A 22,668-nucleotide genomic window follows, 5' to 3' on the forward strand; every position below is an offset into this window, starting at 1 on the left:
GCAACCGCAATTCTAAGTCAAATATAACCTTTCTGTTCCTCTGTTTGCTTATTTTGAAAGCAGGCTTATCAGTATACCAGTGCATACCTCGTCCCGCTACTGGAAATCTTGACATGACTGCCTTAGGAAGGTGGTGTCTGCCAGGCTTCTCACTGTGAATGACTTTGTTCCTCCTTTGCAGTGAGTGCATGAGAACCAGGTGAGGAGGTGCATGGAGACTGTGGCTGTCTGTCCTCATCAACCTCATATGCTACCTTCAGCCTCCACTGAGCTCCCCACGTGGCTCGTGTATGTCCTAACGGCCACCAGCGGCGGCTCTAATTCCATCTCCTTCCGATTTGTTAGTTTAGATTTATTATAGTTTGGGAAGGCTTTCTCTCCCACTTCTTACACTCATGCATGTGTCTATGCATATCAGCGTGGATCCACATATTTCTATTCTGTACAAAGTGGCTCATCATGCATATTTTCTCTCCCAGAGCTTCAGAGTCAGTGGCTCTCCAAAAAGCACTAGTGCCTTTAAGGGAGAATGGTACTTCAAGTGATTTCAGAAACACACAATTGGGTTCTAGGTGGGTAACTCCTTGCTGAGGGGTTATTGTTTTACACCTCACAGGATACAGAGGTGGGAAATATGTACACACACACACACACACATTTCTATGTCTATAGCTGTACAGTTGTACATAGGGCTTCCCAAGTGGCTCAGGGGTAAAAAACTTGCCTGCGAATACAGGAGATGTGGGTTCGATCCCTGGATTGGGAAGATCCCCTGGAGAAGGAAATGGCCACCCAGTCCAGAATTCTTGCCTGGGAAATTCCATGGACAGAGGACCCTTGCAGGCTACAGTCCATGGGGTTGCAAAGACTTGGACATGACTTAGTGACTGGACAGGCATGCACAGCTATACATGTGAAGACCATGAGTTCACACCAGTGTCTCTAGTTCAAATCCATCACAACCAGCTCCACGCCAGCTTTCTCATCCCTATGTATCTAACTCCCCGCCCAGTCATGAGAAACCCTGTCCCCATCCTCCATATGTTTACTTCGGTTCTCAGTTTCCACGTCTGCCCCCGACCTTCCATCTGGACCCCAACCGCCTTGCTCCCTGACCTCAGTGCTTGGTCCCCAACTCCATCAAACACTTCTAACAAGTGCAAGAGAAAAGGAAGTCAGCCAACCCAATGTTCGTTGTCCAAGCCACCCCCACACAAAACTGACTTCAGTGAAGACACCCTGTTGCATCCACAGGGTAATAACCCACGTTCTCCCAGCGCGGGGCCCACCCCCCCTCAGCCTGCTGCTTGCGGGGGACGGTGCTCCCCTTCCAAGCCTCCCAACACTAGAGAAACTTGTTAGCACAGAGAAGAGTCTCCCAGGCAGAGGTCAGCACTGAGTGTTCTCCTGCAGTCCGTCATGGCGTGATGACTTGGATTCACAGAAACTCAGGGACGGGGTCACCTCACCTGAAAAGCTCCCCAGCCTCGGTGCGCTCGCGTCACCACCGTCATAAATCTCCAGAGAGTCCCAGTTCTGCTCCGTGGCAAAGCTGATCACTTGAATCTACCAAAGAAGCCAATATTTGTCCTTCACTTAATAAAATCAGACGAAAAAAGAATGGAAACATATATGTAGTGTATATGTAAAATAGATAGCCAATGGGAATTTGCTCTACGACTCATGGAACTCAAGCTATCTAGAAGGGTGGGGTGGGTGGAAGGTGGGAGGGAGCTTCAAGAGGAAGGGGACGCATGTATACCAATAGCAGATTCATGTTGATCTGTGCAAGAAGCCAGCACAATATTGTAAATCAATTATCCTTCAATTAAAAATAAATAAATTAAAAAAATTATGGACTCTGTTGGAGAGGGAGAGGGTGGGAAGATTTGAGAGAAGGGCATTGAAACATGTAAAATATCAAGTATGAAACGAGTCGCCAGTCCAGGTTCGATGCACGATACTGGATGCTTGGGGCTGGTGCACTGGGACGACCCAGAGGGATGGTATGGGGAGGGAGGAGGGAGGAGGGTTCAGGATGGGGAACACATGTATACCTGTGGTGGATTCATTTTGATATTTGGCAAAACTAATACAATTTTGTAAAGTTTAAAAATAAAATAAAATTAAAAAAAATTAGACTAGTCCAATGGGGTTTTCATGACATTAAAAATATACATGTGAGAGAAAGGCAAAACCAAAGAAAATAAACCATCGAAATGACATCCACAAAACTTCCACAATGGCACTTTTGATAGACTTTATTCTAAAAGTCTATCACCTTAATCTCAAATGTAGACACATGGTAGCAATGGTAAGAGAAGAGAAACAGGTTACAGTTTGTATTTTTAGAGTAACCAATACAAAAAGAGGGAAACAAAGAAGGGAAAAGCCTGTGGGCAGAGCTCTGTTTCTTAGGAGTCTCTGGGCTTTGCGAACATACCTGGATTCCTGATCCTTCTGTAACGATGATCTTCCATATGCAGTTTAAGTTGTTGCCATAAGGTTCAGGGAAGCCGGGGGATAAAATGGTACCTCTCCGCTGAGTGAAATTGCCACTGCAGGGGACTGAAAGTCAAACCCACACTTAGTGTAAATAAAGTACAGTGAAGAACACTAATTGTACTCAGTGCCCCTTCTCTGTGTGATCAGCTATTAAGAGATATTACATGGACTATGATACTTGAAAAGGCATTTGTAGCCAAGGTCAGACTTAGTCTGTTTTCTTTTAAATGATCAATACCATAGATGATCATCTGCTCTGCTGCTAAGTCTCAGACACTGTACCCAACAACAGCATCTCTGAAGTGAACTCTGTTCAGAGTAATTGCTCTACTACAAGTTAAGAAGCTCTGTGGAGTTTTCTCTTCCATATACAGACAGGCAGCTCCAATGGATACTAATGGGATTTGTGAGCAAATCCAGAGAGAAGAGATGCTTAAAAGGCACAGATGAATTCAAGTGCTAATCATGATTGCCCTGGAGGTCCTTACACAAAATGAAGCAAATAAACTATCACCAACAATGTCTTTGTTATTTGGGATGTATTAACCTACTATTTTTCAGATCTTCATCAGCACCAATTTATTAAAAGGGCATTACACAAGACATGAAACAAATCAACATTATAATGATTTTTCCCCCAAATGAAATTATGTTGAATACCCATGGCTTGTGATGGCATACTTAATAAGTATCAAAAAGGAAAACACATTTCATACTTGTTAATCTGATGACTTGTTTCATGAAACACAGTAATTTTTAGGATTTGGCTGCTACTCAATTATTTCTGATAAAATAATTTGCCCTTTAAACAGATCTGGAGCAAGAGTCCGCTTACGTGGACCAAACAGAGTCCTTAGTGAACTGGGACTGCGGACCCCGTGCAGGTGATCACACCGTGGGGACACACACTTACCCACGCAGCTGGGGATCGTGTCATTCCACTGAGCCAGAGCGTTGGGCACAGACTGGCAGCGGATGGCCGTGGAGCCCTGGAGCAGGTAGCCCGGGCTACACTCGAAGCGGACGATGGACCCTGCGGAGAACTCCGAGCCGATTCTCCTCCCGTACCTGGGCTCGGGGACAGAGCTGCACTGCGTGTCACTGGTCCTCGGGACAGCTAGAGGCAAGGCACACAGCACAAGCATCTGTGTCTGCAGCACAAAGCCACGATAGCTCCTTGGAAACAGATCTAAGATGAATCCAGGGAGAGTTTCTGCTGATGTGGAAATTAATAATGTCTTTTGCAGACTCTATAAGGAATGGCTCAGGGAGCACTGCCACATCTACATGCCTCCTCAAATCAACCCCGAGGACCACCTCAGATTCCCATCACAGATGGGGAAAACATGGCCCATGGAGAACTGGCGCTTTATGAGGACAGAGTGATATTCAGGCACTGAATTTAACTAAGTACCCAGATTATTGTGCCGGTGATAATGAGATGACTAAGAACTTGCGCTTATCCTTAAGGACCTCAGACTCTAGTGAGAAGAGCTGCTATATAAAGGATTACTTATAATGTGACCATGGTGATTAAAAAGCAAAATTAAAAACAGAACTACCATATGATCCAGCAATTCTACTTCTGAGTGTTTGTCTGAAGAAAATGAAATCCCTCCCCTGGAAAGGCATCTGCACCCCCATGTGCGTCAGGGTATTATTCGCTATAGCCAACTTACGGAAACAACCTCCATGCCCACCAATGAATAAGCAATGTCGTATATACATACGATAGAATACTATTCAGCCGTCTAAAAAGGAAGGAAGTTGAGCTACTTGCAACAACATGGACGGACCCATAGGACATGGAAATGGAACAAGTCTGTCATAGAAGGACAAATACTGCATAGTTCCACAGATAGGAAGCAATTAAGAGACAAACTTAGAGAAGCAGAGAGCAGATGGTGGTTGCCAGGAGATGGGGGGAGGGGTGCGGGGAAGGCAGAGCTACCATCCAACGGCAGACATTCAAGATGCCCATGTTCTAAAGATCAGATCAGCTGACAAAGCTGTGCCAACAGTTAACAATGCTGTATTGCCTGAGTGCTAAGTTGTGTCTGACTCTTTGCTACCCCATGGACCACAGCCCACCAGGTTCCTCTGTCCTTGGGATTCTCCAGGCAAGAATACTGGAGTGGGTTTCCATGCCCTCCTCCAGGGGTCTTGCCAACCCAGAGATCAAACCTGCATCTCTCACGCCTCCTGCATTGACAGGCAGGTTCTTCACCACTGTGGCTCCTGGGAAGCCCCGAGGTGCCGAATCATGCACTGTAAATTTTACAAAATGCTAACTGCTCATTTTAAACAATGATTGAAAGGATAGCATGAGAGGGTAAATCTCATGTTACCATAATAAAATTAAGAAAAAAAAATATACCATAAGAAAACATATAATTATGGGATTCATCCTGTCAGGAAAGACTTGAGAGGGAATAGAGGGGAACAGGAGTGGCTGAGGGCACAGCCAACCTTCTCCTTCCTAGGGTCTTCCCACTGGACCAGCAATTCTCCAGGGTGGGAGGCAGGGAACAGGGAGCCATTTGGGGCTGGAGGGGGCACTGACCCTTTCCCAGTGTCTAATATTACAACTGTATGTTTGGAAATGAAAAGAACAGATTACACAGCAAAGAGCAAAGCTTGGCAGTACACTCCAGCTGGCTGGACGTCACTTGCTGAAGGAGTGGGAAACATGAGGACTAGCCCTGACTCTGACACCTGGCTGCTGGCTTCCTGAGAGCTGGTTCCCTCTGTGGACCACACACAGTCTCGGAGGCCACTGCATATTCGTGATCACAGGCAATCCTGGGAGCACTGTGCGAGCCGCAAAAAGACTCCAAATCCCCCGCCCCAGATTCACAGGACTGCCACCTCTACTGATCCCAGTCAGCCCTGCTCCGTCCCTCCCACATCCACGAACGGATGAAGATGCCCACCACCACAGAGGGCCCTGACAGCGCTGAGCCCACGGCAGCACCTTCAGCTCCACCGCACAGGCCTACCTCCTGCAGCCACCCCCCAGCTCTCTGCTTGTCCCATGTTCTCCAGTGTGTGGATCTCATGGTCTTTGACCCTGGGCACAGTAGGGAGCCTCCTTCCAGTGAGGCATCCACCCAGGCTGTAGATCAGAATTCACTGATATGCAGGGAGTGATCACTGTAAGCGATTTTCCTGTTTACAAAAGGAGGCACGAGATCAAGTTTGAAAAACACTTCAGGGGCAAAGGGGTGGGTCACCCCAAACTGACACTCTGAGAAATAGATCCACCAGGTATGCACTTGGGAGTTTGCATATTGGCTTCTGTCCCTGCACTGAGAGTCAGTTCGTGTTGATCATCTTCGAGATCCCCATCTTCCTGTCCTTGAGTACCTTCTGTGAAAGTGCAGCCCTCTGAGGGGGACATTTTGCTTACAAATAATCTTTCTGTCTTTATGGTCCTTTTCTTAATACTCTGGCATCTTGGGTTTGATTGAACCCGAGCAATAACTGACACCATTTGGGTAAATTGCTGGAACCACTTCTATGAGAATGAAAGTCAGAACACTGCTTTGAATAAACTAAGCTTCAATTCTGTGTTGAAATATTTCTGCTCAGAAGGCAAAAGTTAATAAAATTCCATATTGTCTAATAACTATGAGAAAATTAACGATATTACAGAATATTTTTCTATAACTGAAAACAACACAGAATATAATACTCTATTGTAAACATATTGCTCACAGCTTATATTTGTCATATTTTAGTGTCTGCTTATTGTGTTACAGTTCAACAGTAGCATGAGAGGGAGAAACAAACAAATAAATACAATGATACTCTACAGTCAATTCTTGACAATTTTTTTTATAAATATGGAGAAATCTCTAATCTTAATTGGTCTATTTGTCTTGAACTATTTGAGAAGCACCATTGCTTGTGGCCAAGTTTCCACACTTGTCGAAGGGCCTCCAACAGTGTTTTTCCAGGGTCTCACGAATGAGGAGAAACACACCCTCAAGGGTCATCTGTAAACATGTCACTAGTAACCTTTTCTTCACAAACTTCCGAGTTGTGTATGTTTAAGGAAAATAACAATAAATGAATAATACCTGCATTTGAGTGAAATGATGGAGAACATATTTTAGAGGAAGAAGTTGGAAAAGTGAAGAGACCAGTTTTAAGAATCTGAGAAAATGGAGCAGAGAAACCTAGAATCTTGAAGCATCAGAAGTGCCCGTGGCATCTGTGGGGAAATTCCAGCCATGCTGATCAGCTGCTCCCTTTCAGCCAATCCGCTAGGCATGTCCTCACCTGGAGATTTCAGGCCATACCACAGAGAAATTTCATGCCAGTAGCAATTATTCTAGTAGTCATGTATGGATGTGAGGGTTGGACCATAAAGAAGGCTGAGTGCCAAAGAATTGATGCTTTCCAATTGTGATCCTGGAGAAGACTCTTGAGAGTCCCTTGGACAGCAGGGAGATCAAACCTGTCCATCCTAAAGGAAATTAACCCTGAATATTCATTGGAAGGACTGATGCTGAAGCTAAAGCTCCAATACTTTGCCTACCCGATGCCAAGAGCTGACTCATTGGAAAAGACCCTGATGCTGGGAAAGATTGAAGGCAGGAGGAGAAGGGGGCGACAGAGGATGAGATGGTTGGATGGCATCACTAACCCAATGGACATGTGTTTCAACAAAGGCCGTGAAAAAGTGAAGGATAGGGAAGCCTGGTGTGCTGCAGTCCATGGGGTCACAAAGAGTGTGACACGACTTGGCAACTGAACAACAATGACAACAACAAGCAATTATTCTCCATGTTTCAGTGAATGCTGTGAGGCAAACTGAGATCAGCCAGGGCCGAGTGGAAGGGGATGAGGTTTGCCTGGAACAGAGGGCGGTAAACACGTGACTGGCTTCTCAGGCCATGGACTGTGCAGTGCAGAAACTGGGTGCTATTCTCTGGGACTTTCATGATCTGAAAACGGGCAATATTCTGACCATGGGGAAAACAGGAACAGGGAGTGGAAAAGCTTTTTCTAAGTTTGGGAGGAAGAATCTAGACTAAGGTTTTCTTTGCTTGACATCCTTTCTAGGCGAGCAGATACATGTTTTAGTTGATTTTCCCCAGGCCTCATCTTTTCTAAGATGGCATAAATTGTAAGTTAGTATTCCGGTTCTAAGAAATTCACATGTTGTATCAAGAGCTTATAAAACGCATACTTCTTACAAAGAAGATTGAGCATAAAGTGTTGTGCATAATTCAGTGATGTATGTTTGAATTCACAGACTAGTACTGGCTTGTCAGGACAGATTTTTCAACTATGAGAACCGAGTGATTTTGAGAAATAGAATATGTTCATCTGTCATTCAATGAAAAAGGAAAGACTGCTTTACTTGGATAAATTATTCTTGCCTGCCTTCAGGTTTATTTTATTGCTATCATTGTTTTCTTTTTTTTTTTTCTCCTTCAACCCTAAAAGAGGTGCAGTAAGACAGCTGTCTGCTCATGTCTATAGCTTAGAGAATTTGTGGTGGTGAAAGATTCCAACACCCTCTTACCTGCCTCACTTTACGAATGTATCCTTCTACCTGCAAGGAGCATGGGAAGCAAAATAATAATAATAAAAAAAAATAAAACCCAACAATAGTCAAAACTATGATTTTTCCAGTAGGTATGTACAGATGTGAGAGCTGAATAAAGAAGGCTGAATACTTAAGAACTGATGCTTTGGAACTGTGGTGCTGGGGAAGACTCCTGAGAGTCCCTTGGACAGCAGGGAGTTCAAACCAGTCAATCCTAAAGGAAATCAACCCTGGATATTCATTTGAAGGACTGATGCTGAAGCTGACGCTGCAATACTTTGGCCACCTGATGCCAAGAGCCGACTCACTGGAAAAGACTCTAACGCTGGGAAAGACTGAAGGCAGGAGGAGAAGGGGACAAGAGAGGACGAGATGGTTGTATGGCTTCACCGACTCAATGAACATGAACTTGAGCAAACTCCAGAAGATGGTGAGGGATGGGGAACCTGGTGAGCTGCAGTCCATGGGCTCGCAAAGAGTTGGACACAACTTAGTAACTGAACAAGAACAACAAAAACATAAAGTTACAATACTCTGTAAAAAATACAAATAATAAAGAAGCCTCCATACTTCCGTTGCTTCACAAGATCAGAAGGACAGCAGCATCCTCACCAGCAATGTCTCTATGTTATTAACCAGGGCCACACAGAGGGGCAGGGAGCGTGCCTGGGTTACGTACAGGTTTTCTGTGCCTGACACCTGCACCCATTCTTCATGCGACCCTGAACAGCTCTTTACAACACGGCTGTCTGTGAACAAGGGCTAGATAGCCTACAGCCACGGAAGTCAGGAAGTCCCTGCACAATTTTAAGCATTAATAACTTATGGAGGAATGAAGCTGTAAGTGGCACATGGAAGCAATATTCAGAAAGTTTTTACACAATGGAGTCGTAATAATTTCTAGGCTTCCACTTCACTACTATCTTTCAGAAGGCAATGTTCAATTTCACTTTCAAGAGGGATTGAAAACTTTCCCATGTGCTTCTGAGTGATTGATAAATTGCATTCAAGATCCTAATTCTTTAGCTCCAAAGGATTGGGCTTTGATAAAAAGACATCAACTTTTGCATAAACTCATTGCAATAACAAAGCAAGAAAAGGAGATACATTGGAATCTTAGAAGAAATACTGGACATGTTATAGTCATTATATATTCTTAAGCACAAGGAAAATGCATTGCTTCTATAAAGGATTTGTTTCTTTCTACTTTCCTGAATTTCATACATTTTAATGATCCCTGGGTCAGGAAGACCCCCTGCAGAAGGAAATTGCAACCCACTCCAGTATTCTTGGCTGGGAAATCCTATGGACAGAGGAGCCTGGTGTGCTACAGTACAAAGGCTATCAAAGAGTTGGACACAACTGAGCCACTGAACACATCCAATTGTAAATTAATGATAATATGTTGTTTTAAACCAAGAAATGTCATTTTAAAAACCATGACTTCTAAAGATAGCATTTGCAAACAGGGTAGATGTAGGATCATGTGCCTCAGGTATTTTATCTGATAATCTGATCAGTTTTCTAATCTTTATAAGAAGTTAAAGGAAGTCCCTAATGAGGCAGACAATGCCAGGCACTTGAAGTTTTCCAGGACAAAAATATGTACTTAAACCAAGTAGCCCAGTTTCCTTAGATGTCATACCAACTTAGTTTGGTTTGTGAATTTGCTTCTGCAAAGTAATATAGCAGGTATTTAAAGAAAATTAGGATTTGGTGAGAAGTGAGTTGCCTAAATTGGACCCTCTACTATAAAGGCCATAATTACTGGTTTAGTTATTTACATTTTAACAAAAGTTCAATCTGAACAATGCAGTTAATTTTAATGTAATAGCATTGTCACACAAGCAAGTGCTTCTTAAACTGGATTAGAGGTACTTCTCCTGACCTGTCAAACATGCTCACTCTTTCCGTGACTTTTAAATCATCCTATTCTGAATACTGAAGGGTTTTTATAGTGAAATATTTTGAGGCCATGCATTTCTCAGTGTGTGATGATCATAAATGATTTATGAATGACATGACACATTGTTACTCTCTATAACTTGATGAAAACCATGATGTTGTTGAGGATGTTTTCTGGATAAATCCTTATTAAAGGAAAGAAATTTTTGCCAGGAAGTTATTCTCCTCCTCTGCTGAAGAAAATGTTTAAGAGCGGCCTGCAATAGCTCCAGCCTTCAGGAACACTGGGACCTAGAAACGCTAAGTATTCCTCTCACTTTGAACAGGAAGTTAGTGTATCTCTGAAAATGACAACCTCTGTCTGATCTCAGTTGGACAGTTATCACAGTTCAGATCTAGAGACTTTCCCTGTGCCTCTGAAAGTGGACAAACTTTTCAGTCCATGGGGGTGTAGTCTCAAATTCACATAATGGATATGCAAACCAAAGGTGAACTAGAAACAGGAAAGAAATCTTCACGGTCCAGAACCTTTGAGCAATTTCAAGAATTTTGAATAAGCTCCAAGTTCAAAAATAAATATAAAGATGTGACTGTGCCTAAAGTTAGAACTTAAGCAAAATAAAATAGGTACCTCCGGTGATAGAAACATGGATGGTATTTTGGGTTTAGTTTGATTTTATTACATTTCATTTTCAATTAGTTTTACAGCAAGGTTTGGAATCACACAATGTGCTTTAAGTATATTTCATTAAGATGGTTACTAAAATCTATTATGAAATATTTTACTTAATTAGGTTAAATGTTATAATATTGAAATTATTTTGCAAATTATGGAGGGATATACTAAGGTAATCTCATAAATATTTGTTCCCTGAACCTGTCAAATAAATGAAGAACAATTGTATCTTTGTCTTAGAAATATCATATTTAATTTTCAAAAGAAAAAACTTTAATATTTTTATCAAATAATGTTATTATAATTATACAGATACCCTCAAACTCTCAATTATTAAATAAAGTACAAGTCATGTTTTTGGTGCTGAAACCAGTGGTACGTGTGGTGTGGGAGGAGGGCAAAGAGGGCAGAGACGCACCTTGATACACGAAGTGAAAACCCCGCGCTGGAGCCCCGCTCTTTGCGCTGAATCGCAGCAGAATCTGGTTGGATGTGGCCAAAGGCAATGTCTCACCTGGAGGGAAAATCAGAGATCATCTATAGGACAGAAAACAACAGAGTGTTTATTTTCTGATATTTTTATTTTCTTCTGAGATAGGTATTAAATTTTCTGTGTTCTCAGGAAAAAAAATGATAAAGTCAAGTGGTTTTATATGTGGGATAACAATGCATTTGAAATTTTACATTGAAAATAAGATTTTACTAAGCAAGCAAGCAAATTCAAAGATGATTAAATTTTTCCTCCACAAAATAAAATAAAAATAGACAAGCTTAATATTAATTCTCCTGGCTGTGTGACTAGAATGAAAGAGCTCACTGAAGGTTTACCTGAGTGAGACCCCGAGAGTGAGCTGAGCAGTCTGGCCTGTGGGTGCGTCCCATCAAACAGCTCTGCCAGGTCATTCAGCGCCGTCTGGAAATAGGCGAACTGCCCAAACACCACTGAAAATGAAGGGGTGGGTTGGCACAAAATGTTTTTTTAAAAATAAAGAAATGAATGAGGTCCCATCACTTCATGGAAAATAGATGGGAAAAAGTGGAAGCAATGACAGACTTTATTTTCTTGGGCTCCAAAATCACTACAGGCAGTGACTGCAGCCATGAAATTAAAAGACGTTTGCTCCTTGGAAGGAGAGCTACGACAAACCTAGACAGCATATTAAAAAGCAGAAATGTTGCTTTGCTGACAAAGGTCCATATAGTGAAAGCTGTGTTTTTTCCAGTAGTCATGTACAGATGTGAGAGCTGGACCATAAAGAAGGCTGAGAGCTAAAGAATTAATGCCTTCAAACTGCAGTACAGAAGAAGTCTCTTGAGAGTCCCTTGGACAGCAGAGATATCAACCAGTCAGTCCTAAAGGAAATCAACCCTGAATATTCATTGGAAGGATGGATGCTAAAGCTGAAGCTCCAGTATTTTGGCTACCTGATTCCAAGGGCCAACTCATTCGAAAAGACCCTGATGCTGGAAAAGATTGAGGGCAGGAGGAGAAGGGGACAACAAAGGATGAGATGGTTGGATGGCATCATCGATTTAATGGACATGAATCTGAGCAAACCCTGGGGGACAGTGAAGGACTGGGGAGCCTGGTGTGCTGCAGTCCAAGGGGTCACAAAGAACTGGGCACGACTCAGGGACTCAACAACAACAACAAACACAGGATTTTAGAGGCATTGGTCATCCTCAAGAGTGGAAATCCAGTAAGTTTCACTGTTCATTTTTTATAACAAAATAAATATTTTGAAGCCAGTTTTTCAGTTTTTAAATTAAATTGGTATTCTCCATTTTCCACTTACTGACAGAGTCAGTGGACCTTCTTGGGAGTCTGGTCCCTCCACCCTGGTTTCTGTGATCACATCCATCACCTTCTAAGTGTCAGACACCTGATTTTCTTAACACAGCAAGATGACACAAGGGAAGCCTTGCCTGGAAACTCAGTCACCCTTGAGAACTGCCTGAAAGAAGGAGCTTAAGATTCTGAGTATGCTTCCTTGCACTGTTCATGAGGTGATCTAAACTACCAGAGGCTGAAGTAAGTCCTTGGAGGAGGTTTTTATTAGATTTTTAGAAGCCTGTGATTAATATAAAAGAAGTTCATAGAAATAATCTGTCTCCCATATGCAAGTTTCTTGAGCAGCAATTAACTTTCTCATCACATAATTGTGTTTTTAAAATGTTTGCCCTCAAACAGAATGGAACCTTAGAATTTTTGTCAGTTTTATTTCTATGAGTGGTTGGCTGCTATTTTGGGTGTAAAGAAAAAAAATAATAGAGTATGTTAGGTTTTTACTTTTACTGTTGGGAGAAAGGAACTATTCCATAAAATTATAAAAGCTATTCTCTTCTGACTCCAGGAAAGAATCCAACACAGAGGTATCTTCCCGGTCTACAGTAAGAGAGGAGACGTTGAGGGAGCCTCCAGGAGCCTGTCAGCATAGGGCCATCTAGACATGAAGCCGTCCCAGAAAAGTGGCTCAGGCTGGAAGCCAAGTTCAGGAAGGAAACTTGGGATGTCAGATTTGGAGGGATCAGACAGGGCACTGCCTGCTTTTACATCTGCAGTCACTCAAAAGTGGGTTCACTGACCCAGTGATTTCCAGAATAATCAATAACCAAATATACATGCCAGAATCTCACAGACTGATCGGGTTCCCCTGGCCCACATGTGAGGAAATATCTTCCTCACACACAAACAACCGAAAGAGAAAATGCTTCCTAACAAAGACAAGAACAAAGCCAAAATTATTCTGCTTATTCTGGATCGGAATCCGAGAAGGAAGCTTAAGCATTTTACATCACACTGATAAAGACCTGCAGTGGATCTTGTATGAGACACCCTTGGAAACCTGTCACACATCATCTTCTTTTATATTATTTCATTAAATCAAGGGCTGATGTTTTTGTTTATAAAATGATGGAAATATTATCACAGAAAGAGATATGACAGTGAATTGAAAATAAGAAGAAAACCTTACCAAATTCCTTTGGTACCGTTATTGAATAGAGGCAGATCTGACCGGCGGTATAGTTGTGAGGGTAATTGGGTGACAAGACCACCCCCTCTGATCCCGTGTACTGGCCTCCGCAGGGGGCTGAAAGAGATCAACCGAGAATTATGTGCTGTGTGTAACCACATGGCAGGTGACAGGGACCTAAAAATGAGAGCATTGTGCAGTCAACATGAATATTCAAAGACCTAACAAAGTATCATGGTCAAAAATTGATTTTAATCTCCATCAAAAGTGAAATAAGAAGAAAAGCAAAGATTGAACAAGCGAGAATAAAAGTAACTCAAGAGGAGGACCTAATATTATTTTTAAGAACGTTCTCAGACACGCTAAAATAATAATGAAAACAGTTCTCATGAGAGTAGGAACAGATCGAATAAAGACAAATTCTTAATTTACTTCAGAAGTCTCACTAGAATTTTCCAGTTGATCTCAAACACCATATTAACTTAAGTGATACAAAGATTATTTCCATTTTCTAATTGTCTAATTACTATGAGACTAAAAGAAAAATAATCATTTTTTAGTCTATCTTTTCATCATAGATTCAGCTCAAGAGTGACAGGTATAGTTACTAGTGTATCTGGGGTTTCTTCTTGTAAGTCCCACTGAAAGCTGAAGGAACACAAAAGTAGAAAGTTAAGGCAGGTACACTGATGTGGTGCTACATGCACAACTCAGTGAGAGACATTCTGTGTGTTTATTTTCCCTCTGATCATCTTTACTCTCAGCATTGCACTTGCTAAGAAAATAGAAAAAATTGTAGCCTGGGTATTCAAAATACTATCACTAAGCATCTTAAAGTAGACATCCAATTAAATTCCAGTTTTGAAAGACCCAGTTTTTGGATTAAATTGCAAGTCCTTCAATTTCTCCTGTTTTTACTTAAAAAGAGGTCCATGTCTACTCATCTGTTTAGAATACTATGTACCACTGAGGTGATACTGATTGTACCCTCTGTGGCCTGACTGCTGCTTACTGCTGCTAAGTCACTTCAGTCATGTCCGACTCTGTGCGACCCCACAGATGGCAGTCCACCAGGCTCCCCCGTCCCTGGGATTCTCCAGGCAAGAACACTGGAGTGGGTTGCCATTTCCTTCTCCAATGCAGGAAAGTGAAAAGCGAAAGTCAAGTCACTCAGTCGTGTCTGACTTTTAGTGACCCCATGGACTGCAGCCTACCAGGCTCCTCCGTCCATGGGATTTTCCAGGCAAGAGTACTGGAGTGGGGTGCCACTGTGGACTTCATGCCTCCTTATCCTGGGTACACCTTCTGTGATCTGGATTCATAATTATTTTCAGTCTGTGGGAAAGTTTGTATTTCTATAGCTTATTTCTTCTCAGTGTGACAGTTTTCAAGCATTAAAAAGGATAGAAATCAGAGATAACGTGCTTAATCTTTTGATTAGCACACTGTTAAGTCCTAATGGATGGCCAGGATGAATAAAGCTCCTCAGAAGTTGATGCTGGCGTTAAAGCGCATCACTGATGACCGCAGATATCCCAAGGCCTGCTCTATGCGCCTGGAAAGAGAAGTCAAGCTCTGGAAAGTCCACGAGGACAGCTTAGACACCTGACAGCTTCACACTAGTAGAGATTTCACTTAACTGAACTAAGAGCAGCCTTCATGCTAATGTCTTAACTCAGAGCAATTTTATCACTCAAACAATTGCCATGACTTCTTTTTTTAACAACCTTAAATAGAAAAAAAAAGTGTTTTTAGTTTAGATGGAGGAAATTCTCTATGATAAACTTCAAAGCCCAAGGTTTTCAGTGAAATGCTCGAAGACTCCTACCAGTTGAAATGGATCACTTAATTTTTAAAAAATCAACCATACAAATTCTACCACATTATTTCTAAAATACATATATATATATATGTGTATATACATTTATATTTATACATACACATAAATTTTCTTAAACACTCAAAGTTCAAATTTTTAAAGATAAATACAAATGAAGGACAGAAATGTATTCTATTTTAGACATATAAAATTCAAGCAGATCTTTTTACAAATATCCATTTTCTGTAAGAAAAAGTTAAACCATTTTGAATTTTAAGCAACAAGCATAAATGATAAGTGGAAATAAATCTTTACTGGGTTAATATTTGGATGACCAAATGATCACACAGAAATCTTATCAATCAGGAATCATATCTTCTGATATATTTGTTCAAGTGCAACTGTTGTGCTTAGTTGCTCAGTCATATCTGACTTTCTGAGACCCTGTGGACTGCAGCCCACCAGTCTGAAATATATATATTATATAAATATTTATTTGTTATATTTATAACATATATTTACATTTATATAAAATATTTATATATTTATTTAAATATATATATATTTCAGAAATAACATGGTTGAATTTGTATGGCTGATTTCTTAAAAAATTAAGTGATACATCTAAACTGATAGAAGGAGTCTTCCAGTATTTCTCCAAAGATTTATTTGTTCACAAATAGGATAAAAGAATATTACTTTATGATAATAGGAAACAATGAAAACTAAAAAGGATGAAATGAAAGAAAACAGACGTGGCATTTTAGGTCCTCTGCTACCTTGATAAATTGCACTGTGCTTATACATTCTTCCCCAGATTTGAAGATAAGCACCAAAACTGCATGATACACTCAAAGCAACCAAACATTGGTATAATTGAGAAAAATATACAGAGAGTTCTTGTTTAATTAGTAATAATTATTCTGCCCATGTTATTGTGTTAATCTGAGAAATAGGAATCACTTTTCTTATGCTAGAAATTCTTTTATATTATTATGATAATAATAGGAAAATAAATATGCTCTTGCTCTTTGGTAATTAATGTATTAAACAGACCATTTCCTAAATGAATAAGGACATGCAACAGCATTCACTGCAGATGGTAACAAGAAGCTAACTCATCCATTTGGTTAATTGGAATATATGTAAACCCAAACCAACATAAACAGAAGCCATTTTGACCCATGCAAGGGACTCGAGGGTGTTTCCATTTCTGTTCTAACTCAGTAGGAAACCTCAATGAAAAAGAACTGTAGGCGACAGAAAGAAAAATTATGTCATGCCTTTAAAACAAACTAGTCCAAAATATGTCCTTTAATATACAAACTATGAAGATGTTTAAAATATAGCAACATTCACTTAGCTTAATTGGTGATCTGAGTAATTCACAGATATTAATTCAGCACAAATGCGCTGTTCTTCATGAGCTATCCAAAATAAAATATGGGAGAGGTCATTTCTGCTTAATGATTTGGAATTCTTAAGTTTTATTTAAATTTAAATAAATAAAGAAAATCATTCTTTGATGTTTTATGCACATAGATATGATGACTAGTTACCAGAAACTGTGCTTGATGGGTCTTCAGATATGGAAAAAAACTTTTAATTTAAATTAGATTATTTATCTATTGCCTAAACGTGACCTCTTTTTGTTTTTTCATTGAGTCTGTGGCTAGAGAATTTATTATCATCCCTCATAAGTTCAAAGTATGTTTGAATTTAATACAGTGCACAGTTTTCACAGTTGGAAATGCCCAACTATCTAAGTGAAAGAAAAATACTCTCCTCCCAGAACCCTGAAAAATTAAATTAAACGGTCAAGGAAGTCCAAATCCTTATCCCACGTTGCTCTGTGGGGTCACCCCACTGATAGGGGTAGAGGACTGATGTGCAGACCCTCTTCCAAATGAGGGTCCGAGTTCCAGAGGGAAGTTATCCCTGAAGGCAGCTTTGGCCCCACATGTCGGTACATACCATTGCAGGAGGGCAAGACCCGGTTCCACGCGGGCTTTCCGTCCCCTCCAATCACACACGTGATGGAAGACGGGTCAGCGATCTTGTAGCCAGAGTCACACTGGTATGTGACAGTTGAGCCGAGCTTGAAGTCGGTCCCAATCCTTGTCCCATTCATTATGTTTCCAGGGTCAAAACAGGCTTCCCGTGGTTTCTCTGTGGGAGAAATGAATGCAAACTCCATGAGAGCAGGGATTTTATTTCTTTAAGTGTCCAGCAAAGGAAAAATGCTAAAAAAAAAATTGATTGACTCATGACCAAGTTGTTAATGTTCAAGTCAATGATTATCATAGAAAAACAGAAAAAAAACTCCTTTGATAAAATTACATTTCTCATTTTTCAAATGACAACAAACTGCAGAATTCCTGTTGCGGTTGATTTCCTGACTTTTATACTTTATTCATAGTAAAATGAAATCACACCACATTTTAGGAAGAGATGGGAGAATTGGCTTCTCAAAAGGAGTCTGGCTTAATTCATGTGAGTTAAGGGTGATTTTTTTTATGCTGGGAAGATGATCAAGGAAGGAAGTTCTGATCTTGTACTACCCTCACTGAATCAAGGATGCCAAATTTAGCTGGAAAACATGTTTCCTGGTCCATAAGGGCCAGGCCCTGTGCCTTGAATGTAATAATTACCCAAGACAGTTCCATTCTAATTGCAGTACCTGCTGCAAGGAAGTGGGGGTGGATCATGTATCAGGCATTGAGCTGGATATCTTGCATGTTTCATTCAAATGTTCACCCATTTCTGTGACATGAGGATGATCTGGGCACTGTTTTACATTTTGAGAATATGAAGCTCAAGATAGGCTAAATAACTTTCACAAAAAATTCCCTGCAAAGTCCTGTCCAGTTATAGGACCACTAAAGGACACATTTGCTAAAAACCTTGTTGTTTAGTCACTCAGTCATATCTGACTCTTTGTGACCCCATGGACTACAGCATTTCAGGTTTCCTTATCCTTCACCATTTCCCAGAGTTTGCTCAAATTCCTGTCCATTGAGTCGGTGATGCCATTCAACCATCTCATCCTTTGCCATCCCCTTTTCCTCTTGCCTTCAATCTTTCCCAGCATCAGGGTTTTTTCCAATGAGTTGGCTCTTTGCATCAGGTGGCCAAAGTTTTGAGCTTCAGCTTCAGCATCAGTCCTTTCAGCGAATATTCAGGGTTGATTTCCTTTAGAATTGACTGGTTTGATCTTCTTGCTGCCCTGGGGACTCTCAAGAGTCTTCTCCAGCACCATGATTGCAAAACATCAATCATTCAGCACTCAGCCTGCTTTATGGTCCAACTCTCACATCCATACATGACTATTGGAAAAACCATAGCTTTGACTAGATGAACCTGTGTCGGCAAAATGATGTCTCTGCTTTTTAATACACTTTCTAGGTAGGTGTGTCATAGCTTTTCTTCTAAGGCTAAAAACCTATCTTCTTCCAAATGTAAGTACAAAGCTGTCTTCTTTCTCTCACACAGTCTTGTAGCTGTGTCTTGTAGCTTGTGTCTTGGTAGCTTTAATATTGTAAATGTTCTATTTTTGCAGACCTTCCAAATATCTCTAAATCATGTATCTATATCTCCTTCTGTTGCATATAATTCCACCATTTGAATTGCTTTCTGTTTGTGCTTTTAAACTTTGTTCACTCCATCAGCAAAGCCCCTTGTAACATCAGAAACCTCTGGAATGGAATTTTACAGCTTTTTGGGTGATCAATATAGATGTTACACTGAAATGTTTTTCTTTTTTGGGGGGGGTTACAGTTAAGAAAATGCTGTTTGTTATGAATATGTGTGAGTGTGTATGTGGAATGGGGTTAACATTAATAATACAAATATAGGCTCAAGGATAACTTGAGTGCATCAAATAAATATGTTTCAGCTCTTTTCATTTTTTTGACAACCTATCCCCCAGGGCTAAGCACACACATAAAGGATTTCTGGAGAGTATAAATGCAAGGCTTTCATTTTACCTTTATGGGGAGTTGTGATCAATATGGATTATGTTCCCTTTTAAACATTTTCCCTCACTGAGTATCTGCTTACTGTGTATGAGTGTTTAGTCACATCTGACTCCTTGCAACCTCATGGACTGTAGCCCACCAGGCTCCTCTGTCCATGGAATTCTCCAGGCAAGAACGATGGAGTAGGTTGCCATTTCTTTCTCCAGGGAATCTTCCTGACTCAGGGCTCAAAGAGACTCCCCTCTCTTGCATCTCCTGCATTGGCAGGAGGGTTCTTGATCACTGTGCCACCTGGCAAACTCACTGGAGTGAGTAAATCCACACATTGGTGCTAGAGGATGCTCCTGGGAGATTGTGGCAGGGGAGCTAGTAAAGAGTGAAGACGAAATGAGCTCTGAAAACCACATCTTGAATCATCTGAGGAATGGTTTACATCAGCAGAAGAGGGAAAAGGCACAAACTTTGTGAAGTTCTGCAGGACAGAGAAGAGGCCTGTTAGGCTGCATTTATTCAATACTTCTCAGTATAGTTTTAATTGTCTCTGTATCAACATCAGCCAAACAGAGATCTCTTTGGCAATGTTGTCCCAATCTATTATAATCAACTATTAGAATATATTATTTACATACTTTTGTTAAAAGCACAACATAAATATATAAATATTATATTATCATGAGTATCACATGTGCTATATAATCATATATATCATAGATAATATAACAATTATCACATATCATACCTCATTATCATGTGTACTATATTATCACACATATTAAACATTACAATATGCATCATATGCCATATATACTATATTAGCATACATAACATATTGAACATTATCATACATCATACATATCATATGCCATGCATAATATTTCAATTATCATACATAATATATCATATCTATACATTTTGGAAACCCCTCTAGGTCTTCTAGTTTGCTCTGGTTAGAGTCTCACAGCAAGAGCTGTGAACTCTGTTGGGACCCATGCTCTCTAATCACTTCATTAAAAACTGATTTGTTCAAGGAGCAGGGGACATTCTGATAATTCTTTGTAGCTTCCTCAAATCCCACAGAGCACAGATCATTTATTTTAATCAAATAAGGGATGAATAAGCAAAACTGTGGTCACCAGAATAATCTTTCCATCCACTTCCTTCCAGGAGAACATACCCAGCATCTAATAAATACAAGCACTGGTCTAGGGTATACATTTTTCTCCTATAAAATAACAGAGAAAAAAATGCGTGTCTGATGCCCGGTCAGCCTTTTTGATAATTTTTTTGTTATAAATGTCTGTTGGTTTAGGGTATGTTTAGTTAAATAACACACCCTCATTTTCTGCTCCATGTTGCTAATGGAGAGCTCTGAGGCCAGTTTTTCTTCATTTCTCCAAATGAACTGCATCGAATTGGTTCCATTTACTCAGTTGTCAGTTCAGGATGTTTGGTGATAAATCACGGTACTTTCTCTGCTTATAATTTGTCACAATTTCTAAGGAGATGACTTCATTACACAGTTCCTGTCAGTTCTGCTTAAGGACGCTTCCCAGAACTCCTGCCCTAGAGCCATGTCGATGGACTCTGCGGGGTCTCTGGGGACACTGGCAGGACTGCCCCAAGGCTCCTTTGGGTCAAGTCCAAGCACTGTGTCTGCTCTCTGCTTCCCTGACCAATGACAAATGCAGTCTTTTTTTTTTTTCCCTTGAAGTACAGTTGATTTACAATATTATATTAGTTTCAGGTGTACCAACAGTATGGTGCTTCACTATTTTTGCAGATTGTATTCCATCATAAGTTATTACAAAATAATGGCTTCAATTTCCTGTGCTGTGAACAACAGAGGATGAGATGGTTGGATGGCATCCCAACTAAACGGACATGAGTTTGAGCGAACTCCTGGAGATAGTGAAGGACAGAGGAGTCTGCTCTGCTGCAACCCGTGGGGTTGCAGAGTCAGATACCACTTAGCAGCTGAATGTCAACAAAATAGTGGCTAATTCCCTGTGCTGTAACAAATGTCCTTGCTGCTTATCTACTTTTATACATGTGCATGTGTTAGTCACTCAGTCATGTCCAACTCTTTGTGACTCCATGTACAATAGCCTGCCAGGCTCCTCTGTCCATGGGATTTTCCAGGCAAGAATACTGGAGTGGGTTGCCATTTCCTTCTCCAGAGGATCTTCCCGACACAGGAATTGAACCCAGGTCTCCTGCACTGCAGGCAGATTCTTTACTCTCTGAGCCAGCGGGGAAGTAGTAGTTAGTTAATCCTGTACCCCTAGTTGGTCTCTCCCCTCTTCCTTTTCCCATTTGGTAACCACAAGTTTGTTTCCTATGTCTGTGAGGCTGTTTCTGATTTGCTTATACATTAATTTATATTATTTTTTAGATTACACTTCAGTTCAGTTCAGCTCAGTTGCTCAGTAGTGCACAACTCTTTGTGACCCCCATGGACTACAGCACGCCAGGCCTCCCTGTTCATCACCAACTCTCGGATTTACTCAAACACATGCCTCATGAACAGTATGAAAAGGCAAAAAGATAGGGTACTGAAATATGAACTCCCCAGGTCAGTAGGTGCCCAATATGCTACTGGAGATCAGTGGAGAAATAACTCCAGGAAGAATGAAGAGACACAGACAAAGCAAAAACAACACCTAGTTGTGAATGTGACTGGTGATAAAAGTAAAGCCCAATGCTATAAAGAACAATATTGCATAGGAACTTGGAATGTTAGGTCCATGAATCAAGGCAAATTGGAAGTGGTCAAATGGGAGATGGCAAGAGCGAACGTTGACATTTTAGGACTCAGCGAACTAAAATGGACTGGAATGGGTGAATTTAGCTCAGCTCAGTTCAGTTCAGTTGCTCAGTCATGTCAGACTCTTTGCAACCCCATGAATTGCAGCACACCAGGCCTCCCTGTCCATCACCAACTCCCGGAGTTCATTCAAATTCATGTCCATCGAGTCGGTGACACCATCCAACCATCTCATCCTCTGTCGTCCCCTTCTCCTCCTGCCCACAATCCCTCCCAGCATCAGAGTCTTTTCCAATGAGTCAACTCTTCACATGAGGTGGCCAAAGTACTGGAGTTTCAGCTTTAGCATCATTCCTTCCAAAGAACACCCAGGACATATCTCCTTTAGAATAGACTGGTTGGATCTCCTTGAAGTCCAAGGGACTCTCAAGAGTCTTCTCTAACACCACAGTTCAAAAGCATCAATTCTTCGTCACTCAGCTTTCTT

General features: G+C 40.9%; 1 protein-coding gene across 1 annotated transcript in view; it reads right to left on the bottom strand.

The window, feature by feature from the left end:
• The window catches only part of LOC104985211 (CUB and sushi domain-containing protein 1), a 559,353-nt gene that overhangs the window by 303,923 nt on the left and 232,762 nt on the right, over positions 1-22,668 (bottom strand). Inside the window, exons 20-26 of the mRNA XM_010835275.1 lie at positions 17,415-17,609; positions 13,622-13,738; positions 11,475-11,588; positions 11,065-11,160; positions 3,419-3,622; positions 2,444-2,568; positions 1,470-1,566 (exon numbers count right to left, since the gene is read on the bottom strand). Coding sequence (XP_010833577.1) covers positions 1,470-1,566; positions 2,444-2,568; positions 3,419-3,622; positions 11,065-11,160; positions 11,475-11,588; positions 13,622-13,738; positions 17,415-17,609 — 948 coding nt within the window. The remainder of the gene's footprint in view (positions 1-1,469; positions 1,567-2,443; positions 2,569-3,418; positions 3,623-11,064; positions 11,161-11,474; positions 11,589-13,621; positions 13,739-17,414; positions 17,610-22,668) is intronic.

This window comes from Bison bison, unplaced genomic scaffold (assembly GCF_000754665.1).
Source record: "Bison bison bison isolate TAMUID 2011002044 unplaced genomic scaffold, Bison_UMD1.0 scf7180017864040, whole genome shotgun sequence".
Taxonomy (NCBI): domain Eukaryota; kingdom Metazoa; phylum Chordata; class Mammalia; order Artiodactyla; family Bovidae; genus Bison; species Bison bison.